The sequence below is a fragment of the Numida meleagris genome, chromosome 1 (assembly GCF_002078875.1).
Source record: "Numida meleagris isolate 19003 breed g44 Domestic line chromosome 1, NumMel1.0, whole genome shotgun sequence".
Taxonomy (NCBI): Eukaryota; Metazoa; Chordata; class Aves; order Galliformes; family Numididae; genus Numida; species Numida meleagris.
Genome location: NC_034409.1, coordinates 172,393,382 through 172,415,095, shown reverse-complemented (window position 1 = coordinate 172,415,095; position 21,714 = coordinate 172,393,382). Strand labels below are relative to the sequence as shown.

At 45.1% G+C, this 21,714-nt stretch overlaps 2 protein-coding genes across 5 annotated transcripts in view; both read right to left on the bottom strand.

The window, feature by feature from the left end:
* On the bottom strand, positions 3-17,140 carry N4BP2L1 (NEDD4 binding protein 2 like 1). The gene is made up of 7 exons (XM_021405440.1): positions 17,069-17,140; positions 14,619-14,720; positions 13,448-13,818; positions 5,387-5,511; positions 4,476-4,564; positions 3,133-3,209; positions 3-1,876 (listed from the first exon to the last, which is right to left on the bottom strand). The coding sequence occupies exons 1-7, from the start codon at positions 17,138-17,140 to the stop codon at positions 1,648-1,650; spliced, it is 1,065 nt and encodes a 354-aa protein (XP_021261115.1). The 3' UTR covers positions 3-1,647.
* Positions 14,539-21,714, bottom strand: part of N4BP2L2 (NEDD4 binding protein 2 like 2) — a 45,143-nt gene continuing 37,967 nt past the window's right edge. Inside the window, exons 8-11 of one of the 4 annotated variants that reach the window (XR_002432961.1) lie at positions 19,669-19,754; positions 18,935-18,980; positions 15,731-17,946; positions 14,539-14,720 (exon numbers count right to left, since the gene is read on the bottom strand). Coding sequence is in view for 3 of the 4 variants with exons in the window: in XM_021378258.1 (XP_021233933.1) it covers positions 17,792-17,946; positions 18,935-18,980; positions 19,669-19,754 (287 nt within the window). In the remaining variant the exon portion in view is untranslated. The other 3 variants (XM_021378258.1, XM_021378274.1, XM_021378281.1) reach the window with 3 other exon arrangements.

Genomic DNA, 21,714 nt, shown 5'->3' with positions numbered 1-21,714 from the left:
TATTTCACATTTAAATGTTTTTACTTTGTACATTAAAGCCTGATTGTACTTAATAAAGTTACATTACAAAATTCTTGAAATGGCATTTCATCTGCAAAATAAATAATTTGGAGTTGAATAATCATACATGTCTCAAACAAACATGTAGCACACAATAGCATCGCTGTGGCTGGAGGTTTTATAACCCATTACTTTGATTCTGATGTATTCTTAAATTACAGTAGTGCCTTTGTTCCGGTCTCAAGCAGTCTTGTTACCCTCAATAGCATTAGAGTAGTTGTTTGGCTGCCAGGAGTAACACAGGGCAAAAAAACAATTCTCCAAGTTTATTGTAACCAATTACAGCAGTTTTATTCTGGAATATTCCTCTGAAATTCTGGCACAGTTCTGTACCTTTAGTCCTTAAAACTTTCTATATAATTCTAAAAAAGGTTTTAGAAAGCAGCTGTAGTGATGAAAGTTTGATTCATAGCAAAATGACATACAAAGGTATTAGTAATAGACACAGAGTCCTACAGGCAGCCTCGCTCTTACGCAGGAACGATGTGTTCCTTCGCACCTCTTACACCTCTCTGACCACTGAACTGCCTGATGAATCAGAGCTACCCCCATGTTTCTTAATGTCCAGGGTGAGCTGCCTTCGTTTCCTACTGCAAAGCAACTTGCTTGCTACCATCCTGCTCTACAACCACTGCCAGATGTTCTGCACCTGCTTAGAAAAATCACTATCACAAAAGCTGTTTTAACATCATGTTTCATGAGGCTTCTTGCTAAGGGCATACCAGTAGCGTTTAAAAATACAGCTGAAACTCCTGCAGGATGGCTGTTATTCCTTGTTCAGCCACTTCATAGTGGAAGGAGTTAATCTCTCCCTTAGAAACACTTTCCCCCCCCCACTTAAGTTGTCATTTTGTGCAATGCAGCTCGTACTTCCGAGGTCAGGTACTTAATAGCCTCGCGCTACAGCTGTTTAGAGCTGCTTCTGTCACTCCTTCTCCAAGTTCATGAGTGCTCACCTAATGCTCATGTTCCCTTCAGGATTGCCTCCCCTGGCAGTCCAACTCTGTGAGATAAAGGGCACAGTTTGCTGTGTTGAAGTTTTTCTCCTTGATGCTGGAGTTGCTGTTTGGGCATGTTAGAGCTATGGTAAGAACAGCATCAATCCAGGTAGCAGATGTGTAGATGCAGAAGATCAAATCTTGCTACAGTATCTTAGTGCTTTTACAGCAAGAAGTAAAGCTCCAGACAAAGAGTGGGAAGAGGCATAGAATCACAGAGTAGTAAAATAGCAGGAGATGACCACAGCACAGAGAAGGAATTGGCCATGAGGTCTGTAAGAAAGAACTGAGGAATGTTTAGTGTTATCTATAAGCGATGGAGGAAAAATAAACGTGAGGCTCAGCCAGGAACAGATTTTGCCACGAGCCTGAATGAATTCCAGCAAAGGAAGAGACAAGGCCGTACACTTGGTACAAGGGACAGTGGTCTTAGATCGCTCACATTGGAGTGACATTTAATGGCTTAAGAAATAAAAGTCTCACTTAAAGAAGTAGTAGAAAACTAGAAGAATAAAATAGTTTAGAAAAACATGTAAAACTAGAGACTGTTCTACGCTGACAATTAACGCAGATGCAGGCATCCACCTCTTCAGTAAAACGCTGGATTGTTCGTACGTGCCATGCGAGGTCTTCTGCTCGAGAAGGCTGCGGGGGGGGGGGCACAGGCACCCAGGCCATAGGCTGCACTCGGGCCAGGGGAGCTTCTGTCTTCTCTGCTTGGTTTTTCAGAGTGAAGAACGCTGTGGAAGGTAACGTAATGCTCATATTGTTCTTTCATCTGTTGTATCTTTTGTCGAGGGACATCGTGGATATTTTTTCTGTAGAGTCAACATTAACAAAGAATGCATTACAAGTTATCTTAAACTTGCTACGGTTCCTGCTATGTTCAGGCTGCTGGTCCTTCTGCTTGGTGATCTATTTCTATGTTTTATTTCTTTTATTTTTGCTGAACTGTTATTCACTGTACCTACTTCTCAATGGTACTTTAATGACTGCTGAAAAAAATGTAACCCAAGTATTTTTGTGGGCAGCCAGGCCATAAGAAGATAGACAAATGCTTTGAAACACGGCCCAGTAGGAAAGAGTTATGTAGAAGACCCGTATGTTATTTTATATGAATATTGCTGGGGTTTAGTGCCAACAGCTTGCTAGCCTTGGGATGAACTTCATACACCTGGAGAGTGGGGACAGACACTAACTTGTAGCTGTTGTTGCCTTATCTGGGTGCATGTGGAGCAAAGTCCTACCTGCTGTGGCTCAGAAGTGATGGGGAGGCTGTGCTGCTGGCTGCTCCACAGCAAGCAAGCAAGAGAAAGTTAAGGAACTGACAAGTGAAACGCGGTGGAATGCTTCATGGTGGAGAGGCTGCCTATGGTGATGCTGGGGCAGATTTATAAGTGAAGCCCAAGAAGGAGGGGAGCAGCTCAGACATGTGGGGCTGTCTGGATGGACCAGAACCAGTCTTTCCAAAGCCTGCCAGGGACATCTGCTGTCTGCAAACTCTGAAGAGCCACATTTTTACCAAAGAGCACAAATACCAATCTAGCGTGTAAGTTTGTTTCCCAGCTGTATTTTCAAAATGTTTTTTCCCCTGTGGGATTAAGGTGACAGCAGTGCAGCAGGTTGGTGGCTGCAGCATCCCACTGTGGTGTGGGCACGAGGTCCTCCCGCACACAGTGCCCCGCACACGGGCAGCGTGTGCCTATGAACACTACTGCTAGAAACCCCATTACCAGGAAAGACAATGAACCAGGCCAGTCACACCAAACCCACCCCTGCTCCTTCCCAGTTTGCGTCCAAGCAGCTGGGAACGGAGATGTACGTGATGACTGATACAGTATGGCATACAGAGGGTAGCATTTTATAGCGGCAGACTCACTTGAGTGTGGTCAGGCTCTTTGTAGGGATTAATTCACTACAGACTGGATACTGAGCACTGTAAATTTTCCACAGCAACCCTGCTGCTGTCATTTAGCAGGTTACATTCTAGGGCGCAAGAAGAGAAAGAATGCCGAGCTTCCTCAGAGCACAGAAGTGAGAAGCAGTCAGCTGTAGCAGAGAGAAGAAGCTGTACCTCGTCAGTTCTCGAACATTGAACTTCCAGGGTGTGTCTGGCTCTCGGAATATAACTTCATAGCTATTTTCACGTGCCTGAAGAAGTACATAGAAGTTTTAGATTTATGGCTGCCCAGCTCAGCAGCAGCCAATCTTGCAGACCCTTGAGATTTTTCATTTGGTCAAGAGATGTCTCGTGTGTCCCCAGGAGCCAGAAAGAAGAAGACAGCCACAGATCCCACCAAGATGTTCGTCTGACTCCCAGCTCGTCCACTCCTTCTCACACCAAAGGACTTGTGTCTCCCAGCAAAACTTGTCTCAGCCTCAGCAATGACCGGGGCACCCCACACCCCATGGTGTCCTGGCTCTGGCAGTCACAGGTGCTTCAAGAGCTACAGGTTGGAGCTCCTGGGAGTGTCGTGCTATTTCCAGACACTTGAGCTACAAGTCTCAATTTATTTTTTTTTTTTTGTGGTAAAGCATGCACACACACACATATATACATATATATAGTTAATACACTTATTGATTGGTTTTGGTTTGAAGAGGATAAGCATTGCCTCCTAAGGACATTACACAGTTGCAGAAAGGAGGCAGGGGCTTCTGTTGGTCTTCCTATGTCTTTTGTCTTGCAAGTATCTGTCCTGCAAATGAGGCCTCTCATTTGCTTCACAGTCACCCAGAGGCAGTCACAGCTTCTGCTAGTGGAGCACATGTCTGGGGTTTCCAGCACCACTATGCATTCTTGCCTCTTTGCGCTCCCGTAAGAGCAATACTTACTTAGCCTTGAACTTCTTAAATTAGAAGATCGTAGCCAAAGAGCAAATAGCTTTGCACAACCATGAGTGTAATGTTAGCAGGCCGTATTATGAAACAGTACTAAGAATACTGCCAGAGCTACTGCAGACAGAAATCAACGGACCTTCAAAGACTCTTTCTGCTGCATTTTTCACAAGTCTTAAACTCAAATTGTAAGTCACCTTGATATAATGACCTTGATATACGTTAACTTTGGAAACTGTTATATTCAGCCAGTTTCAAATTCAACAGTTTGGAAACAGCTGCACTCATGTCACTGTTGACATCCTGCTTGCCAAGAAGTTACAGGGCAAGTTCCCTGCAAGACCCTTCGTCTTTTCAATAATTTTGCCTTCGCTGAGGTACATAGCTAGCATGACTACATGACTAGATAAGTTCCTATGCACCTTTTCCCCTACGTCTCCATAATATAAATTATTAACTATAATTAGAGGACTGAGGGAAAATGGAAGTAATTATTTTTAGCCTTGTTAAGAACTGTTAAATCACCTCCTAAATGTCACAGTTGAGAATATAAAAGCAATAAATAGTAGCTTTCCCTACCATCATCACATATGGCTTCATTTCCCAAGCATGGATGTTGGTATTATCAATAATAACCGGGCTTTTCCCATTCTTCATTGCTTTGCGTGCTGCAATGTAACACATCAAGTAAAGCTAAAATGTATGAACAGCAGGCTGAGTCAGGTCTTTCTAGCCCCAAAGTGCCCTTTCTTTGCCCACCCCAGCACACTCGGCTTCCCACTGGGCTCAGGTTTCTATCTCCCACCCAAACCCACACAGAGTTCAGCTCCCAGCAGGTGTTTCCTGGAGGAGGTGATGCAGCTGAGCAGCAGGATCTGAAACTCTTCTAGAACATATTTAGATGTACGAGCACTGGGGATTTACAGCACGTCCAAGTGACTATTATTTCCAAAAGATGTCTATTTCATGACCTCAGCGTACGTTTCCCATGGCTAACAATGAGTTCAGAGCACAGCCACAAGAGCACATTACATTTTCTTTCTGAAATAGAAACCTAGGTGGTTACATTCCCAAATTGTCATTAGGTTTGTAAGTATTCCTTTTGGCTACCACTAATTCCTGGTTAACCCATTCCCAGCTCAGGACAGAGATGTAAGAATGTACAGTCTGTGCAATGCTGTGCATACAGCTGCGCTGAGCAGCTGCAGTGCTGGTATTTGCATGCCACCTGCTGTTCCCAAACTTCAGCAGTGCTACATAGCAGCCACTGTTCTGCTTCCAAAACCAGCACCTATCATCACCAACATTTACTCATTTTAAATTCCAGTCTCTAATGCTATGAATAATTCAGAAGTGGCAAATGTTTTCTTAACCAGTACACGAGGAGCTTCAGTGTGTGACACTACACTGAGATATCTGGGGACTAAACCTAAAGACAGAATAACAAGAAAAACGATGCTGGCAAAAAGTATTTCAGCCAATTCAGTCACCTCTCTTTTGGTTCCATTTGTGTGCATCCTCTAGGAAGTCAGGGTCAAACACATATACACCATTTCTAGAAAAGAAGTCATCAGTACTAAGAACTACAGCACTGGGATAGTCACATTTCAGTTGTCTGAAAAAAAAAATGAAAGAAGGATTAGTATGTGCAAACACACACCTTTCACAGAGAGCATTAAATCAGGAGCCACGTGAGTGCTCTGCAAATTTGCACATTGCTTCATTTTGAACATCCCAGGTAAAAGAGCTCTGAAAGTGATGTAATCAGTAGATGGACACATAAGAGGAATGGGATGGAGCTTAAAGGATGTTTCATTTCTTTAATTCAGCAATCTACGGTGGACTACCAACGTGAGTCTTTAATCATAGTAATAAATTCAATTTTCTGAGTTATTTGGAAGGTATGAATGCACAGTAATGAAATTACTGCTAATCCCATGGAAGTTGGCCTCAAAAGGCGAATTGATCACGGGAGTTTCATGACAGAGAGATTTCTGAAGATAATGTGGAGGAACAGCTTGTCATTTAGTAAGCATAATCCATAGTACCATCAGCTTTGGCTGACACAGGAGCTTCCTGTGGTCGGTAGCAGAGGGCAGTGCCCCTCCTCTTTACGGTGGCCTGTGTCCCACTGAGATGCCCCGGAGCTGTGGCACCGTCCTGCTGCGAGCCACCTCCCGGCCAGCAAGTGAAAACGCTCCCCATGTGGTGGCTCACAGCTGAAAAGTTCTTCTGCAAGCCCTTAGAGAGCATAAAACCGTCCTGACGCAAAACTGGTTTTCCATTTGTGTTGCATCCATGGGCTGACCTGTTTAGTTTTTCAGTCAAGGGAGTGCTGGGAGGAGGGAGGGAATCCCTGTGAGAGGGCAAGCCCTCAGCTCAACCTCACTGCTCACCATCTCCTCAGGGCCCAGAAGCCAGTGAAAATAAAGCAAGGCCAGTCCAGGATCCTCGTGACTGTGACGTGCACGGCGCTGCTCTGCTATCTCACGCTGCACACAGTCCCTGTGACTCAGCTCAGCTCTTCAATACATCCCCACAAGCGACAAACAGCTATTTCCCAACGCCTTATCTAGTTGAGCAAAGGCAGGGATAAGGTCCCTCTGGGTAATCAGCAAAAAACAGACAATCAGGCAGAAAAGGCTTAATTCTGTCATCTCCAGCTCTGCTCTAACCATTTGCTTACCAGTTTTATCCTAATCTGCTTACCAGAAGCAATGCTTCACTGGGATTGCACATTTCTTTTAGCAGAACAAAAGTCAGCTTCTGACTTTGTTCCACCCGCACTGTAACTTCCATCATTTGCTGATTAATTAATCTCATTTTGGGGTAGCGACTGCCACAGAGCAGAGACTGATGGCTGCTGGTGGCTGGCCAGGGCCAGTGCCACTCCATTACGTCCTGGTTAGCAGCTACATGCAGTCCTCTTCTGGCTCAGAAGAGATGCGTTATTCACCCAATTACTGCCGGACAAACAGGTCTAACAAAAGTCAAACAATTCTAAATTTGGTTCTGTGCAAAGAATCCTTATCATGAAGAGCAGAGGGCATCTAGTGCTTATCTGCTTACTCCTGTGCTGATGTACCGATAGATTCACCTCATTGCCCAGTGCCTTACTTCCCCGTTGCTTTACCGATCTTCTTACCAATTCAAAATTTGATCACAGTTTTAGCACACACATTACTTAGTTATTAATGCAAATGCACAGTCACAAGGTCAAACTTGTACTTGAGAAGAGGAAAATACGGCACAAAATGTATGAAGAACAACAAATCACTGGCATGTTTGCTACAGTCATACTAAACCAAGTCCTACTAACAGGAAACACTAAGCAGCTGTTTCACCTTCTGCCCATTGTGCTTTGACATTTGGCTTTCTAAAACAACCTAACTCTGAAGTTTCCAGCTGCTTTCTGCAATCCTTTACAGCCTGTGACAACCATTCCCATTGCACTCCTAACCACTCCGTGCAATTAAAATGCCAGTATTTTAGCAAAATATACAGCACCCATGTAAAATGAGAAGAGTTGTGACCAGTGTTACTAAGAAATTTTGAGCAGCATCCATCGCAGTTAGATCAGAAAGTGTAAGCTATACTAAGGAGGGGAAGAAGGAAGAAATCTCTTTGTGAGACCAAAGGGTACTTACAAGCTGTGTTTGCATTAAAGAAAAGTCACTGAACTTTAAGCACGGTGTTGTGATAAACAGCATCTGTCAAAAGTTCAGCATCGATTTGCCTACACGGGCCATCGAGCTGCTTAGCACTGAGCTGTCTTGCAGCAGTTACATCATGGTGTGTTATGCACAGCGAGGCTGTGTTATGGAGTGTAATTGCCCAGTTACATCACGGTGTGTTATTGCCCAGCGAGGCTGTGGATGCCCCCAGCATTCAAGGCCAGGCCGGATGGGGCTGTGAGCAGCCTGGTCTAGAGGGAGGTGTCTCTGCCTATAGCAGGGGGTTGGAACTAGATGATCTTAAAGGTCCCTTCCAATCCAAACCATTCTGTGACTCTATCATTCTACGACAAGCGAAAGTTTGCTCTGTCCCCCCCTTTTCTTCCAGACTGCCATGCTGGGGAAGTACCTCATTAGATGGATACAGGTGGGGAAACAAGGCTTTCAGAAACAAAAGCAGCCAACTTATGTGTCTGGGAACTGCTACAAACCTCGGCGAGGTTGAAGGCAGCCCCACGGGCAGCTGTGGGCAGTAGGGAGGCTTGGGATCAGCGTAGGCTCTCACCTCCTCTTCCACCCTGGGCAGCTGTACGACGGCTGCAATGATGAAAAAGGAGAATCTTCCTGTGGAAAACACAACTGTGCTTGTTTGACCACAGCGCTGTTGAAATAGGAGTGTAAGTGAACAGAGAGGGGGTTTTAAGGCCTTCTAAATTATTCATCTGAAGAGCTGTTCCCGTGATTTATACAGTTTTTGAAGTCTCCTTTTTTATTAATAGCATCTTCAGTACTTTCAAACAATCATTTTGGAGTTTAACTGTATATATTTCTCTCTTCACAGACAACAAAATTATTATCCAGGCTTTCAACTGGCTGGATACACACAAAGGGCTTGGGAGAAGCTTTCACAATCACTAATAACATCACTGGAGAAAGAAAGCCCCAGCTGCATTTCTATTAGAAATTTTGGAAGTAAATGAATGTCCAATATTCAGTCTGATGAGGAGATAGGAAGGAACCTTCTGAGCATTCAGAAAAACTAACAGAACTGTGCATCAGACAGATATCTGAACTGGTAGAGCCTCAAGAAGCAATCTCCTTCCAAGGTAACAATGAGCATAACATTTATACAATCAGAGAATAATTTATGTTGGAAAAGATCTCTACGATCATCCAGGTCAACCACTAACCTAGCACTGCCATGTCTACCATTAAACCATGTCTCTAAGCACCACATCCACACAACTTTCAAATACCTCCAGGGATGGTGACTTAACTATTTACCTGGGCAGCCTGTTCCAATGCTTCACAATGCTCTCTGTGAAGAAATTTTTCCTAATATCCAACCTAAACTTCCACCATGCAACCCGAGGCCATTTCCTCATGTCTTCTCACTCGTCTCTTGGAATAAGCCTCACCTCAACCTCCTTGCAAGCAGCTGTAGAGAGCGATGAGGTCTCCTCCGAACCTCCTCTTCTCCAGATGGAACAATCTCAGCACCCTCAGCCACTCCCCATCAGAATTGTGTTCCAGACCCCTCACAGCTTCACTGCCCTTCTCTGGACACACTCCAGGGCCTCCATGTCTTTCTTGTAGTGAGAGGCCCAAAACTGAACACGGAACTCATGGTCCTTAAGTACTAGCACCACACACAGCTAGTTGTTCTGGCCACTCTTCCTAACACAGAGCCTTCCTGTGGCACCTAAAAAGTATTCACTTTCAACAGAAAAAACAGAAATACGAGAGGCAGAGAACAGCACAATCCACTGCCTGCCATGTTTTGACAACTCCTAGTGCCCTGAGGACTTTGGCCCTGCACACGGCTGCCAGGCTCCATGACAGGGTGTCCACGCCTCGCTCATGGGGATGGGAGCAGTGGCTGCATTTTGCAGAGCAACAGGCTGCATGTCACACATTGCATAGAAGTACCTGAAGCATAAGCATTTTGTATGTTTACAGTGTGTTGCCACCTGGAAGCAGGAGCTGCAGAGCTGATAAGCAAAGTCCACAAACTGTGACAGAGCTGCAATTCTGCAATAGGGTTGGGATCCTGGTGGCAAGCCAGGCTGGATCAGGATCCTATCAAATGCAGAGCTGAACAAGGGACTGGAGGAGCATGGAAGAATGAAGCAAGTTTCAGGGCAATCCTAGATATACATACAGAGTGGGAGAAGAACTCATGTGTAGAGAGTTCTAGAGAGCCCTGTGGAGAAGGACTTGGGGATTCTGGTGGATGAAAAGCTGGACATGAGCCAGCAGCATGTTCTTGCAACACAAAAGGCCAACAGTATCCTGGGCTACATCAACAGCAGGGAGAGGGAGGGGATGGTCCCTCTCTACTCTGCCCTCATAAAGCCCCATCTGGACTAGTGAGTCCAGGCCTGGGGCCCCCAGCACAAGAAAGACAGGGAGCTGTTGGGTGGGTCCAGAGGAGGGCCACTAAGATGATCAGAGGGCTGAAGCACTTCTCCTATGAAAACAGGCTGAGGGATTTGGACTTGTTCAGCTTGGAGAAGAGAAGGCTCTGGGGAGACCTCATTGCATCCTTCCAGCACATAAAGGGAGCTTAGAAACAGAGTCTGACTTTGTACACGGGCAGATAGTGATAAGAGAAGGGGGAATAGTTTTAAACTAAAAGAGGAGAGATCTGGATGTCAGGAGGAAAATTCTTTACTGGCACTGCTGCCCAGAGAAGCCGTGGGTGCCCCATCCCTACAGGTGCTCAAGGCCAGGTTGGATGGGGGCCTTGGGCTGGTGGGGGGCAGCCCTGCCCATTGGCAGGGGGTGGGGCTGGGTGGGCTGTAAGGTCACTTTAAACCCAAACCACTCCGTGCATCTATGATTCTACAAAATACAGCAGAGAGAACTGGGGAAGATGTAGCTTATGTCAGGCGCTGATGCCTCAGTGCCAATGGACTTTTCCCCTTCTGTTTCTTTGTCATCCATTTGGGATGACTGTTCACTCTGTACTTCATAGGGGAGTACAAGAATGACCCCCATTTCAAGTGTTAAAAAAACAGCAGTGGCTTAGAAGTTGCATATTTGATCATGCCCAGCCTAGTGCTTGACTGAAACTGCTTGATATGTTGCGTAAGGTGTGTATTTCCAGCCAAAACAGAGTCTACTGTGGAAGCAGATATGAACTTGCAGGTGGCTTGATTTTCGGAGATGTTTTTGGAAGCTGTACCCACTACTGCACCTCAGATAACTGTTTTCCTGGCGGTTGCCTTGGTTTGATCATAAAACATGTACTGTGAAGTCAGGGAGGAACACATCCAGATAGAGGGCATTATTTACATCCGAAAGAGGCTCTTGGAAATGTAACTCCCTCTCCCTTTCCTCTCCCACATTGGGAGTGAATGGTTAAGGGAGCCAGTCAGGTGATCCTAATAAATAGGACGTTCAGGAAAGCATATCCTTAACAGTGAAGTAATTGGAAAAGTTTGGAATTTGCCAGTGAGCAGACCAAACCCTCATTCTGCCTTGACTATTAAATATAACATAAAATCACAGAATGGTTTGGGTTGGAAAGGACCTTTAAGACCACCTAGTTCCAACCCCCTGCTATAGGCAGGGACACCTCCCTCTAGACCAGGTTGCTCACAGCCCCATCCAGCCTGGCCTTGAACTCCTCCAGGGAGGCAGCATCCACAACCTCACTGGGCAACCTGTTCCAGTGTCTCACCACCCTCACTGTGAAGAATTTCTTCCTAGTATCTCTTCACTGGTGGCTCCTTCACTGTCTTTACCAGGAACCGAAAACCAGACCAGAACTGACCTGTCCCAGTGCCATGCCAGCTCCTCTGAGCTGGGAGAGGGACTTGGATGGGGAAACTGTTTCCACAAAGACACTGTAACCATATCTCACACAGCTGCATCCAACCAGTGCTAGGTGATGCTGAAAGGCGTGGGCATCACATCACCAGCCCCGGCTTGCTACTGGAAAATGCTCCCGTGTGACAGTGACAAGAGGATGCTCTATCGGAGCTATCAGAGAGCTGAGGTATCATTAGTTGATAACATTCATGGTTCGTGACATTTCTGAGTGCTGTACAGAAGTGCAGCTTGCAACCGAAATACTGGCTGATATGAGTAATGAATGAGTAGGGATCTGTGTGAAAGCAGCAGAAGAAACAACAGAGCAAAGGTTAAAACAATGGCATATACCGATAACCAAACAGCATTGAAACTGGGAGGCGTGCCCTTCACCCACACACCTCGAGGCCAGCACCCTGGTGAGCCCAGAGTGGATGGCTTGCCATGGGAAGCCTCTGGGAGCAGGAGGATGCATCTTCTGATTTCGGCCAGACCACTTGTGCACATGTACTCTGATGCTTGCAGATATTTGGGTATGATAGTGTGCATGAATAAAATCCAAGAAAATGAATTTGAATGGGTAAAATCAGCTTACCCATGGATTTTGGAAGTAAATCTCACTTTTCCTCTCCTGTAGGATCGTGCACTGAGCTTGTTGTACCAATTTTCTAGGAACAAACTTCTGCTTAGTACATTACACCAAACAACGTGGGATGTGGGAAGAGCAAATATCAGAATTTTCTTGAAACAATCCTTTCAAAATCTAGACAGAGCTAATGGAGAGGTGCAGTCTTCACAGCTGCCCTTTGAGCCACGTTCTGCAATAACACAGTTAACGGGGGCTAGATGCAGAACAAGAATCTCAAGCATTCATCTTACATGGGACAAAAGCAACGCTCACAATTTATTTTGCAAATCTATCACTAATAATAAACCTTATTTTTTGACCTAAAAAAAGAAGAAAGTCAGTTATTTGCATTGGCTGAGAATACACCTCCAAATCGTTAAGTTCAGCCTGTGCTACGAGAAAACCCAAGCTCCTCTGATGGAGACGGGACCTGTACTTAAATGAGCTCTTTAAGAAGAGACATGTAGTTGGGGGTTTCACACAAACTACAGTCTCTGGACATTCACTTCAGAATCTGACCTTCCAGAAGGGCTGTAAGGCAGAAGACACCATTTACAGATGGGGCTGCCCTGCAGATGAGGAGCTGTGGTCAGCTTTATGCTCTGCGCTCCCACCTTTTGCAAGGCAGCCGTTTTGTTGCACCACAGAAAGGCGTGATAACGAGCCGTTCCAGCACACACGGCTCCTCAAGGCCTGGGACATGGAGGAAGCACACAGCCCACGCTCACAGAGCTACAGAGTGGCTTAGGTTGGAAGAAACCTTAAGATCAGCCAGTTCCAACCCCCCTGCTGGGGCAGGGCTGCCGATCCCGAGATCAGGCTGCCAGGGCTGGCAATGAGCAGGGCCGCGTGTGAGAGCACACATCTGCATCACCTTTTGAGGGCGAGCGCGGCGCTGGGAGCGGTGAGGCAGCCGGCTGGCAGACCGCGCGACAGCGGATTGTGGCTGCGCTGGTCGCGCTGCTCAGAGCATCCCCGCTTATTTGTGACCAGTTTTGGAGCAGCCTCTCCTGCCTGTACCGCACACTGCTGCGGCTCCGACCGGGGCTCAGGCAGCAGAGGACCAGGAGCCACGGCTCTTAGCAGTTTTCCCTGTCAGAAGAGGAAGCGTTCACCAGGCCCGCGACCAACCGCAAGGAGCGCTCGCCCGCTGCTTTTCGCCAACAACAAACCCCGCGGCTCTGCCGGCCGGCCCAGCCGACGCACACGCTTTCGGGCAGCGCTCGCTTCCAGGCCCGCACGGCGTCCCACGGGAGCACGGCCGAGCAGCAGCTCTCGCCACGCACCCGGCACACGCGCACAGCTCAGCGCCCGCGCGGGCGTCGCCCACGTCAGGGAGCCGAGGCCCCGCGAGGGAAGGGCCGGAGCCAAGACGCGACGTTTGTGGCTCTGGGTCCGGTCACTAAGCTCCATGGAGAGGACGACGCCGTTACCTGGCCAGCGTGCTCTTCCCGGAGCCCGGCAGGCCCCGCAGCAGCACCAGCGTTTTGCCGAAGCGCCGCGGGGAGCGGCGGGGCGGGGGTTGCAGGCTGAGCCCCCCCAGCGCGCGGAGCAGCTGCTCCTCCATCCGGCACGGCACGGCACAACCCGGCACAGCACGGAACGGCACGGCACGGCCCGGTCCCCAAGGAGGAGGCGGGAGCTGGCGGGGTCCGGCCCGGCCCCTCCCGGTCACAACAACACCACGCGTCGCTACAGGCTTGGGCGGGGCGGCTGGGAAGCTGCGTGTATGGCAAGGAGCTGGGGGTGTCAGCTGACAGCAGACTGAGCACGAGCCAGCAGCGTGCCCAGGTGGCCCTGCGGCCTATGGCACCCTGGCTTGTATCAGCAATAGCGCAGCCAGCAGCACCACGGAGGGGATCGTCTCTCTGTACTCAGCTCTGGTGAGGCCGCACCTCGAGTGCTATGTTCACTTCTGGACCCCTCACTGCAAGAAAGACATTGAGGCCCCGGAGCTTGTCCAGAGAAGGGCAGTGAAGCTGTGAGGGGTCTGGAGCACAAGTCTGATAGGGAGTGGCTGAGGGCTGGGATTGTTCCATCTGGAGAAGAGGAGGCTCAGGGGAGACCTTATCGCTCTTTACAACTGCCTGAAAGGAGGTTGCGGTGAGGTGGGGGTCAGCCTCTTCTCCCAGGTGACAGTGATAGGATGAGAGAGAAATAGCCTCAAGTTGCATGGTGGAGGTTCAGGTTGGAGTTTCCCTCAGTTAAAGGGAAACATGAAGCACCATTTCAGGAGAAAACAACACAAGTTGTGCACCTTGGAATGAAAGAATGGGTAGGAGAGATTGGTGAAGTCTTCTACTTGACATGAAGAGATTGGGAATTAATGATGAGTAACAGGATAAGCAATGAGAGCAGGAAGAAATAGGGTAAGACAACTGGTACATGCAGCAACGTTTGGGGCCCTCATACAAATGAAACAAACACCAGAATTCTAAGCCTCCTTTGCGCTCATTAAGATGTACACATACATTCCAACCAGCTTCAGAAACCGACCTTTTACCACACACAACAAAAAAAAAAATTCTCAATTTTGACTTTTATTATGTGGATAGAGAAGTTCATACTGGGGGAGGAAAAAAAAAGATAACCAGAGATTCACACCAGCAGTCGATACTGGTTACTTTCTTCCAGGTTGCTCCTTACATTTAAAATCCTTGGCTGCAAACTGAAGTCCTTACCCGGTGGAATCAAAGTGAGTAGTTTCTGTAATAAAAGAAATAAAAGACTTGGTTGAAATATCACAATAGTGCAGACTTTAATTGTGGCAAATCTGACCTTTGGAATAAAGAGTTCACCTATCTGACAATTTACAAAGTCTTTTCTCTTTCATACTCAGCTGTTGGTACCTTTTGTAATAACTGAAAAGGAACAGAGAGAAAACCAGAAAGTAGAAAGTGCAGGGAAAAAAAAAAACACATCAAAAATGAAAGAAAAATGGAAAAAAAAAAGAAAACCTGGATGTCAAAACTAGAGCTAGCGAGGTCCTAGCAGTCTCAAGTCTGAAAAAACTCAAGGAGAAAAGTAACACAGCGGACACTTCCCTTTATTACTTTTTTATTTTTATTTTTATTCCCTATTTAATCTTTTTTCCCCCCTCATGTTTTTTATTTCCTCTTATTCCCACCATTAGTGTTCTCTGCTTAAGTAAGTTTTAGACCAGGTTTTGCTGGAAAGCACTATAAAAGGTAGGTGAGGTTTTCTGGTCATAATTCTGGGTGCTGTTTCATGCTAAATATCAAATGATAGAGAATTTTTTTTCTTTAATTATCGCCGTAGCAAAGAAACAACTGGAAGAGTTTGACCTTGAGAGGGTATAGCATCTTCTGTAGCATTACTGGAGAACTGGTTTAGTTTGCTTTGTATTTTTCAGATCATTTTTCATTTTAGCCAAAAGAGAGGAATCAACGAAGTGGCAGATTTGCAGCCTTCTTTCCTCCAGTTCTCAGATCTTCTTGAAACTCTTCATTTATTTTGACAACACACGAAGCACTATGTACTCACTTAACAACGTATTTTAAATCAGACACTTTTAACTGGTATTCTCTTTAGCATTTGCTTCAAGTTAAAAACACAAGGAATACTGAGAAAGGAATTTGTGAGTAGGAACTAGAGATAAGATCATCTTTTTTTGTCTGCTCTTGAGAACTGTTTAATTTTAGGAAGTGAGAATTAAAACCAAGTTCTACTATTAGTCAAATTTTTATGATTCCTACTTTTTCACAGTAAGAGGAACGGAGTCACAAATCCATTCTCAATGTCCAGGTATAAATATACTTTTTTTCCTTTTATCCACATCTGGGAAACTTGTTCAGATTTCTCTTTCCTGCTCAGTTCCAAGGACATCCTTGCTTTTGCCACAATCACACCTGCGACTCCTTTATCTCCTGCATCAAATATAAGCCAGAAGTTTTAATATCAAGGCTTTGGAGACAGCATTTCACCCCTCCTGTCACTTCTCATTCACCATCACCAATTTGACCTGGCTGCCAGTCATCTCACACTCACTCTCAGGTGGTTCTTTGCTGCCTCATCTCCTGGGCAGAGCCCTCCCAGAGAAGCTGGAGCATCAGCTCAAGTGCAGAGCTCTGCACATCAAAGCAAGTCTGCAGTGGATGCAAGGCAATGCACAGATAACAATTTCAGCCTGACGAGGGTTCAGACAGATCCCTTCGAGATGTGTGTTCAGGTGAGCTCACCCAGCTGAATGGCTTCACTCAAGCTGCAGAAGCACTGCATCCAGCAAGGGGAGACGCCAGCAATAGCATGGCCAGGGAAAGGAGGACTGATAGCATGCCATCAGGAGATTTGTCTGACCCAAACAACCGCCCCGTGGGGCTGTCCTGGAAGATATGTTCCTGTAGGGAGTTACTGCCAAGTGACTGCTATGCCTCAAACACAAACATGCCTTTATTTTGTAATAATAAATGCAGATAAATGCTTAAACTGCTATCAGTTTTTGTCAGCTTGCCCTACAATTCTATTGGCATCTGGCAGTGGGGGTTCCTGGTCTAAGAAGAGCTTTTAGGCACTGAAATAATACCCTGTTTTCACTGATCTCAGCATTTTATTTTATTTTTTTTAAATCAGGATCTCTTGCCTAATCTCCACAACAAATACTGATGTGCTGCCAACGCTGCCCTAAGGAGCTCTCAGCACTACTTGAGATTAACCTTGTGTTTTCTCAGAGAAACACAAACACTGTCCACTCTCATTTCAATAAAAACAGCCTTATGGAACAATTTAGATGCATGGTAATCTGACTAATAATGAAATAGCACTTGGCCAATAATGCTTAGAATCACAGAATCATTAAGGTTGGAAAAGACTTCTAAGATCATCTAAACCCAACCATCAGTCCATCCCCACCATGCCCACTGTGTCCTCCAGTATCACATCCATGTGGTTCTTGAACACCGCCAGGGACGGTGTGTCCACCACCTCACTGGGCAGCCTGTGCCAGTGCCTCACTGCTCTTTCAGAGAAGAAATTCTTCATAATATCCAACCTGAACAGCCCCTGGCACAACTTGAGGCCATTCTCTCTCATCCTACCACTGTTACAAGGGAGAAGAGGCCGACCCCCACCTCACCATATCCTCCTTTCAGGCTGTGAAGGTGCGTCATGTAGATGCTCATGTGCATCTGGCAGTTGTAGAGAGTGATAAACTGAACACAGCACTCGAGATGCAGCCCCTGGTGCTGCCGGCTGTACTATTGCTGATACAAGCCAGGATGCCATTGGCCTTCTTGGCCACCTGGGCACTCTGGAATGTTTACTCTCAACTGCTGAACGAATCAGGAATATAGCACGGAGATGACATGACTCACAACAGCTCACCTCAATAATGAAGCTGGCAACAAAGTGAAAGTGCAGCTGCTAAGCATCCTACACCACTGCTTTCACTTCACCAGGCAGAATTTAGATTTTGAGAGGGGAAAAGGATGTGGCTTTAATAGCAAAGTGCTGCCCACTCTTTCCCACTTAGGCTTAAAAACAAAATAAGACCAACAAATGCCAACAACCCTCCACCTCACAAAAAAAAAAAAGAGAAAAAAACTCAAAACAAACAAACAAAATAAATCCACCCTCAATCCTAATTTGAAGAAACCAAAAACAAGTAAATTGGGTAACGCTTAATGCACCTTAACAATTGTAACAATGTGTGTTCTTCAGATATTTGGACAAATCTAATACAAGAGTTAAAAACACATTTACAGGTGTGACTGATTACCTTTTCCTTCACGCAGACTTTTTTTTTTAATTAAGATGTTCTGTCATGACTGATGGAGGACAGCACCCAAACAGCCACTGCTGGCATAGGTCATGGTGTTCTCTTCCATCATCACAGGAGGCATTTCTGGAAGCATTTCAGAAGAGTCTTCATTCTCGTGGTGACTTTCATTTAGATCATCAAGGGTAATAATATCATCTAAAAAAATAAATTATAAACTGCAGCTAAAAATACTTGAAGCTATCTTCTATAATTTGTATCATATCAGAATAGACTGTTTCTAGAGCATGTTTTTATTTCATCAGAATGCTCATGATTTTGCCTCCTGAATGGCCTCACAAATAAGCTAATTATTTCAGGTTAAATAATATAGATACACATCTGTCAGAGACAATGTGTACATATATCAGATTTATATATACATATATATATATATAAATCCTGCTTTTCTACTTCCTCTCAGCTCTCCAACTAAGGACCTTCCTTTTCTCTTTCTGCCTCCCCATAAACAAACACCTCTCCTATTTCAGGCAACAAATCCTACCAGCTTCCAGCTAGCAACTACTGTATTTTACTCTTGTTGTGCAATTTATACTAAATTATACTAAACTAATACAGAAATAATGGAGCAAAACAACCAACAATCTGATTCCATAGCTGCACACTGCAGGAATTAATGCGTGTGAAAGTCCTGAGAACCTCACGGACCTCAGTGCTTCCTGCTGCTCAAGAGCCCAACCTACTGCTAGGCTGACTGTTAAGCTGAAGGTGCTCAGCTTTTCAGAGAAACGAAATCTAAAGAAAGACTTTTTCATCTTAAATTTCCTTCTGATCTGGAATCAGATAAACTTGAATTAAATATTTGATTAGTGCTACATGGGAAACTAAAATGCAAAGAATCTCAGTACACTAATCAGGAGAACTGAAGGCTCAGAGGCAGCAGCTCTGCCATACTACCTGAACAACCAATGGAGGCACACATTTGTCAGGGGGGTTGGAACTAGATGATCTTAAGGATCCCTTCCAACTCAAACCATTCTACGGTTCTATGATATCCTACTACTTTTGCACAAAGAGAAGTGTTATCACTCTTCTCTGCTGAAAATCTTTGGCACTTTTCACTTCAGTATTAACTATGTTCTCTACAAATATTTTATACAGGTTTTGCATCACAAAATACACTCACCAGACAAGGCACTTCCACTCTGCAATCCATTTGTTTTCTGCTTCTCCTGAAATACATAACAACATTCCAGAGAAAAAGAGAGAGTTTGTGACAAGAGGTTTCGTTATTCTGGGAGAGAACAAGGTTTGTGTTCTATTTTAGAGTTACTATGTGATTGTACCTACAGGATTTTCCTCATTTCTGCTACCAGACAGTACACTGCTCCTCAAGTAAAATCAAACCTTTACAAAGCAACAGTGGGAAGTAGCACAAGAGTAATTTGTAAGTCACATTTTCTAATTAGATGAGGAAAGTTAAGCTGCCATCAGTCACACCGTGACCTCTTTGCTCTCAGCTGGAGTAGCACAGAAGTAGCCACTGTTTGCAGAGGGTGGCACTTGCTCAGAGGATGGGAGAAAACCACGAGGAGGAAGAAACTAGATACACTACGCTGTATCTAGTGAACATAGGCCAGGTCAGACGGATCAAGGAAATTTCACAAGTTTTTTTAATCTCCCACAACTACTTTGTATGTATTTCTGAAGCTGAGCTTCCAAAATCTGGATCCTACCATGGCATTGAGCTGGTTCTGGAAATACCCAGAAGCGTACATAAAGCATCCATCTCCTCATTGTGGATATTAAAAAACAAGGAGACTTTACTAGCAAAGAGTAACACTTTGCTTCATGAACTGAATGATTTCTCTTTACAGCTGGAATATTGGAAAGCCTTCCAAAATCCCCTAAAATTCGTACCTCCACAGAGGTCTTCCACAGTAAATAGATCATCTTTGAAACTTTCCAGTCAAGAGGAACTATATAATCATCTGGCAACAAGGATTCTGCAGAAGAAAATATTTTTGCAGTTGAGTGTTCATATCTCTTCACAGCTAAAGTATATCACTGCATTATAATTTTTGCAAATACCTACACAAGCCAGCAGCAAAGCCAAAATTGACATTTTACAGAATTGAAGGCCAGTGCACGGGAGGGGAGGGAAAGAGATTTGGTTTTGTTTTCTTTTTTTAGGCAAAGGCTTTCGTTTCCCCCACAGTCTCCCCTGAACCACAGCACAAACAAGAACAGAAAGCTCTCAGCCCATAAATTCAACAAAATGCAGCTTCAGTAACAAATCTACTTTTTAAAATGCTTAATTATAGGAAGCTCTTCAGTATTATTCAACAAATTACTTTCTAAAATGTTTTAACCACAACAATTCTTCGCTCCATAAGGAGCTGAAAAGAGATTCTTCATAGGAAGGCGGTCTAAGATATATTCTGTACTTATAAGAGAAGCACCCAAGCAAAGTAAGTCAACTTAATCTTTCATTTATAAATATCCAAGGACATTTATTTACCAAAAATCTTCCCTCCAAAATAATTTAAACAAAAATTGACTGCAATTGCCACTCACAATCTACTGCCTGATGGAGTGGTAGGCAACCCTGCCCGCAGCATTCCATGATTCTATGTGTATATCCATAAATAATAGCCTATCAATACACAGTACACCACAAAAAAAAAAAAGCACTAGAATTTCTAAGTTGTGAGAAAAACATGTCTGAATGAGAACACGGCAAGCATTCTGCATGGAGCATTCACAGTTTCGAGGAGAAAAAAACCCACAGCAATCGCAAGCTGGCAGGAGCTCAGAGATATCAGGGTGGCTTTATATTTCTTAAAGGTTGTTTCCAAAGGAAACTCATCTAAACACCCAGAAACTCACTCACAGAAGAATGACGTTTGCTGCACCCACAATCGAGTGCCGAACGCCTGTTCTGTTTGCTTTCCCCATGGCGGATCACTTCTTTAAAGTCACGGCCAACTCCAGTCCCTCCTAGCTCATGGCAACCAAGGCCACAGACATCAGCACTTGCCAAGTTTAGAGTTTATTGTAATAGTTGAGGACAATCCCAGTTGTCCCTGGCTCTGCTCAGCCCTGTAAGCAAATGATTTGGTGCCAGACTGAGGTCAGGCAGCACTGCGGGTTCTTTGGGCACACACCGAGACCAGCAGTGCTGCCAGGGGGCTGCCATCACTGTTCCGGCAGGTAGCAGTGCCATCAGCTTGTATGTTAAAACAAAGAATCTGCAAGCCTGTTTTTGCATAGAGACAGAACATAAGCTGCTCTTCAGTTGTCTTTAAATTTCAACATGAGCATCTGTGGTTAAATTTAAATTCCATTGAAACCAACAGGTGGTACAGACTCAACAACTGGTCTGTGCTTTAAAAATCTATTTGTTTGCCAAATCAAACTCACTGTTTCTTTTTTTCCACAGGCTAAGTTTGGAAGGTCTGCAAGGAAGTTGAAGACCTGTACACACAGGGGACATGGGTGGCTCTTTCCATCAGTGTGTGCGGTGATTTCCAAACACGCTGGTTATTGCTGACTGCAGCTCTGTGCAGCCAGCTGGCCGCGCTTTGGAAATCACAGTTGCCACACACAGCTCTCCCGAGCACTGATCGTGATCCTAAGTAAGTTAAGGTGCTAAACTGAAAGCACAAACATAGGACAGCTGGGGCTCTGGAAGGTAAGAATACCACTGTGACACTCCATCACACGCGATTAAAAAGAAAGAACTGAATATCAGAAAATGCATCCTGTAAGTTTGATATCAAAGTGGAAATTAAATTAGATTCTGGAAAAGTTTTTCAACCATATCTAACCCACATTAGGGTTTATGAGATCTTTGCTAAACAAAGAAAAGGGAAAGCTACCATAATCCATCAGATAAAACACACACACAAAAAAATCAAACATGCAAGCTTTATATAAGAGCATATATTTTGTACCCTCTTTTCC

Excerpts from the sequence above, each read along its gene's own strand:
- N4BP2L1 (XM_021405440.1), bottom strand. The coding sequence starts at position 17,140 with ATGACGCACCTTCACAGCCTGAAAGGAGGATATGGTGAGGTGGGGGTC. Across the intron at positions 14,721-17,068 it reads TCTTCTCCCTTGTAACAGTG|AAACTACTCACTTTGATTCC; the intron begins GTAGGATGAGAG and ends CTTTTATTACAG. Across the intron at positions 13,819-14,618 it reads GTAACCAGTATCGACTGCTG|GCCGCAGGGCCACCTGGGCA; the intron begins GTGTGAATCTCT and ends AGGGTGCCATAG.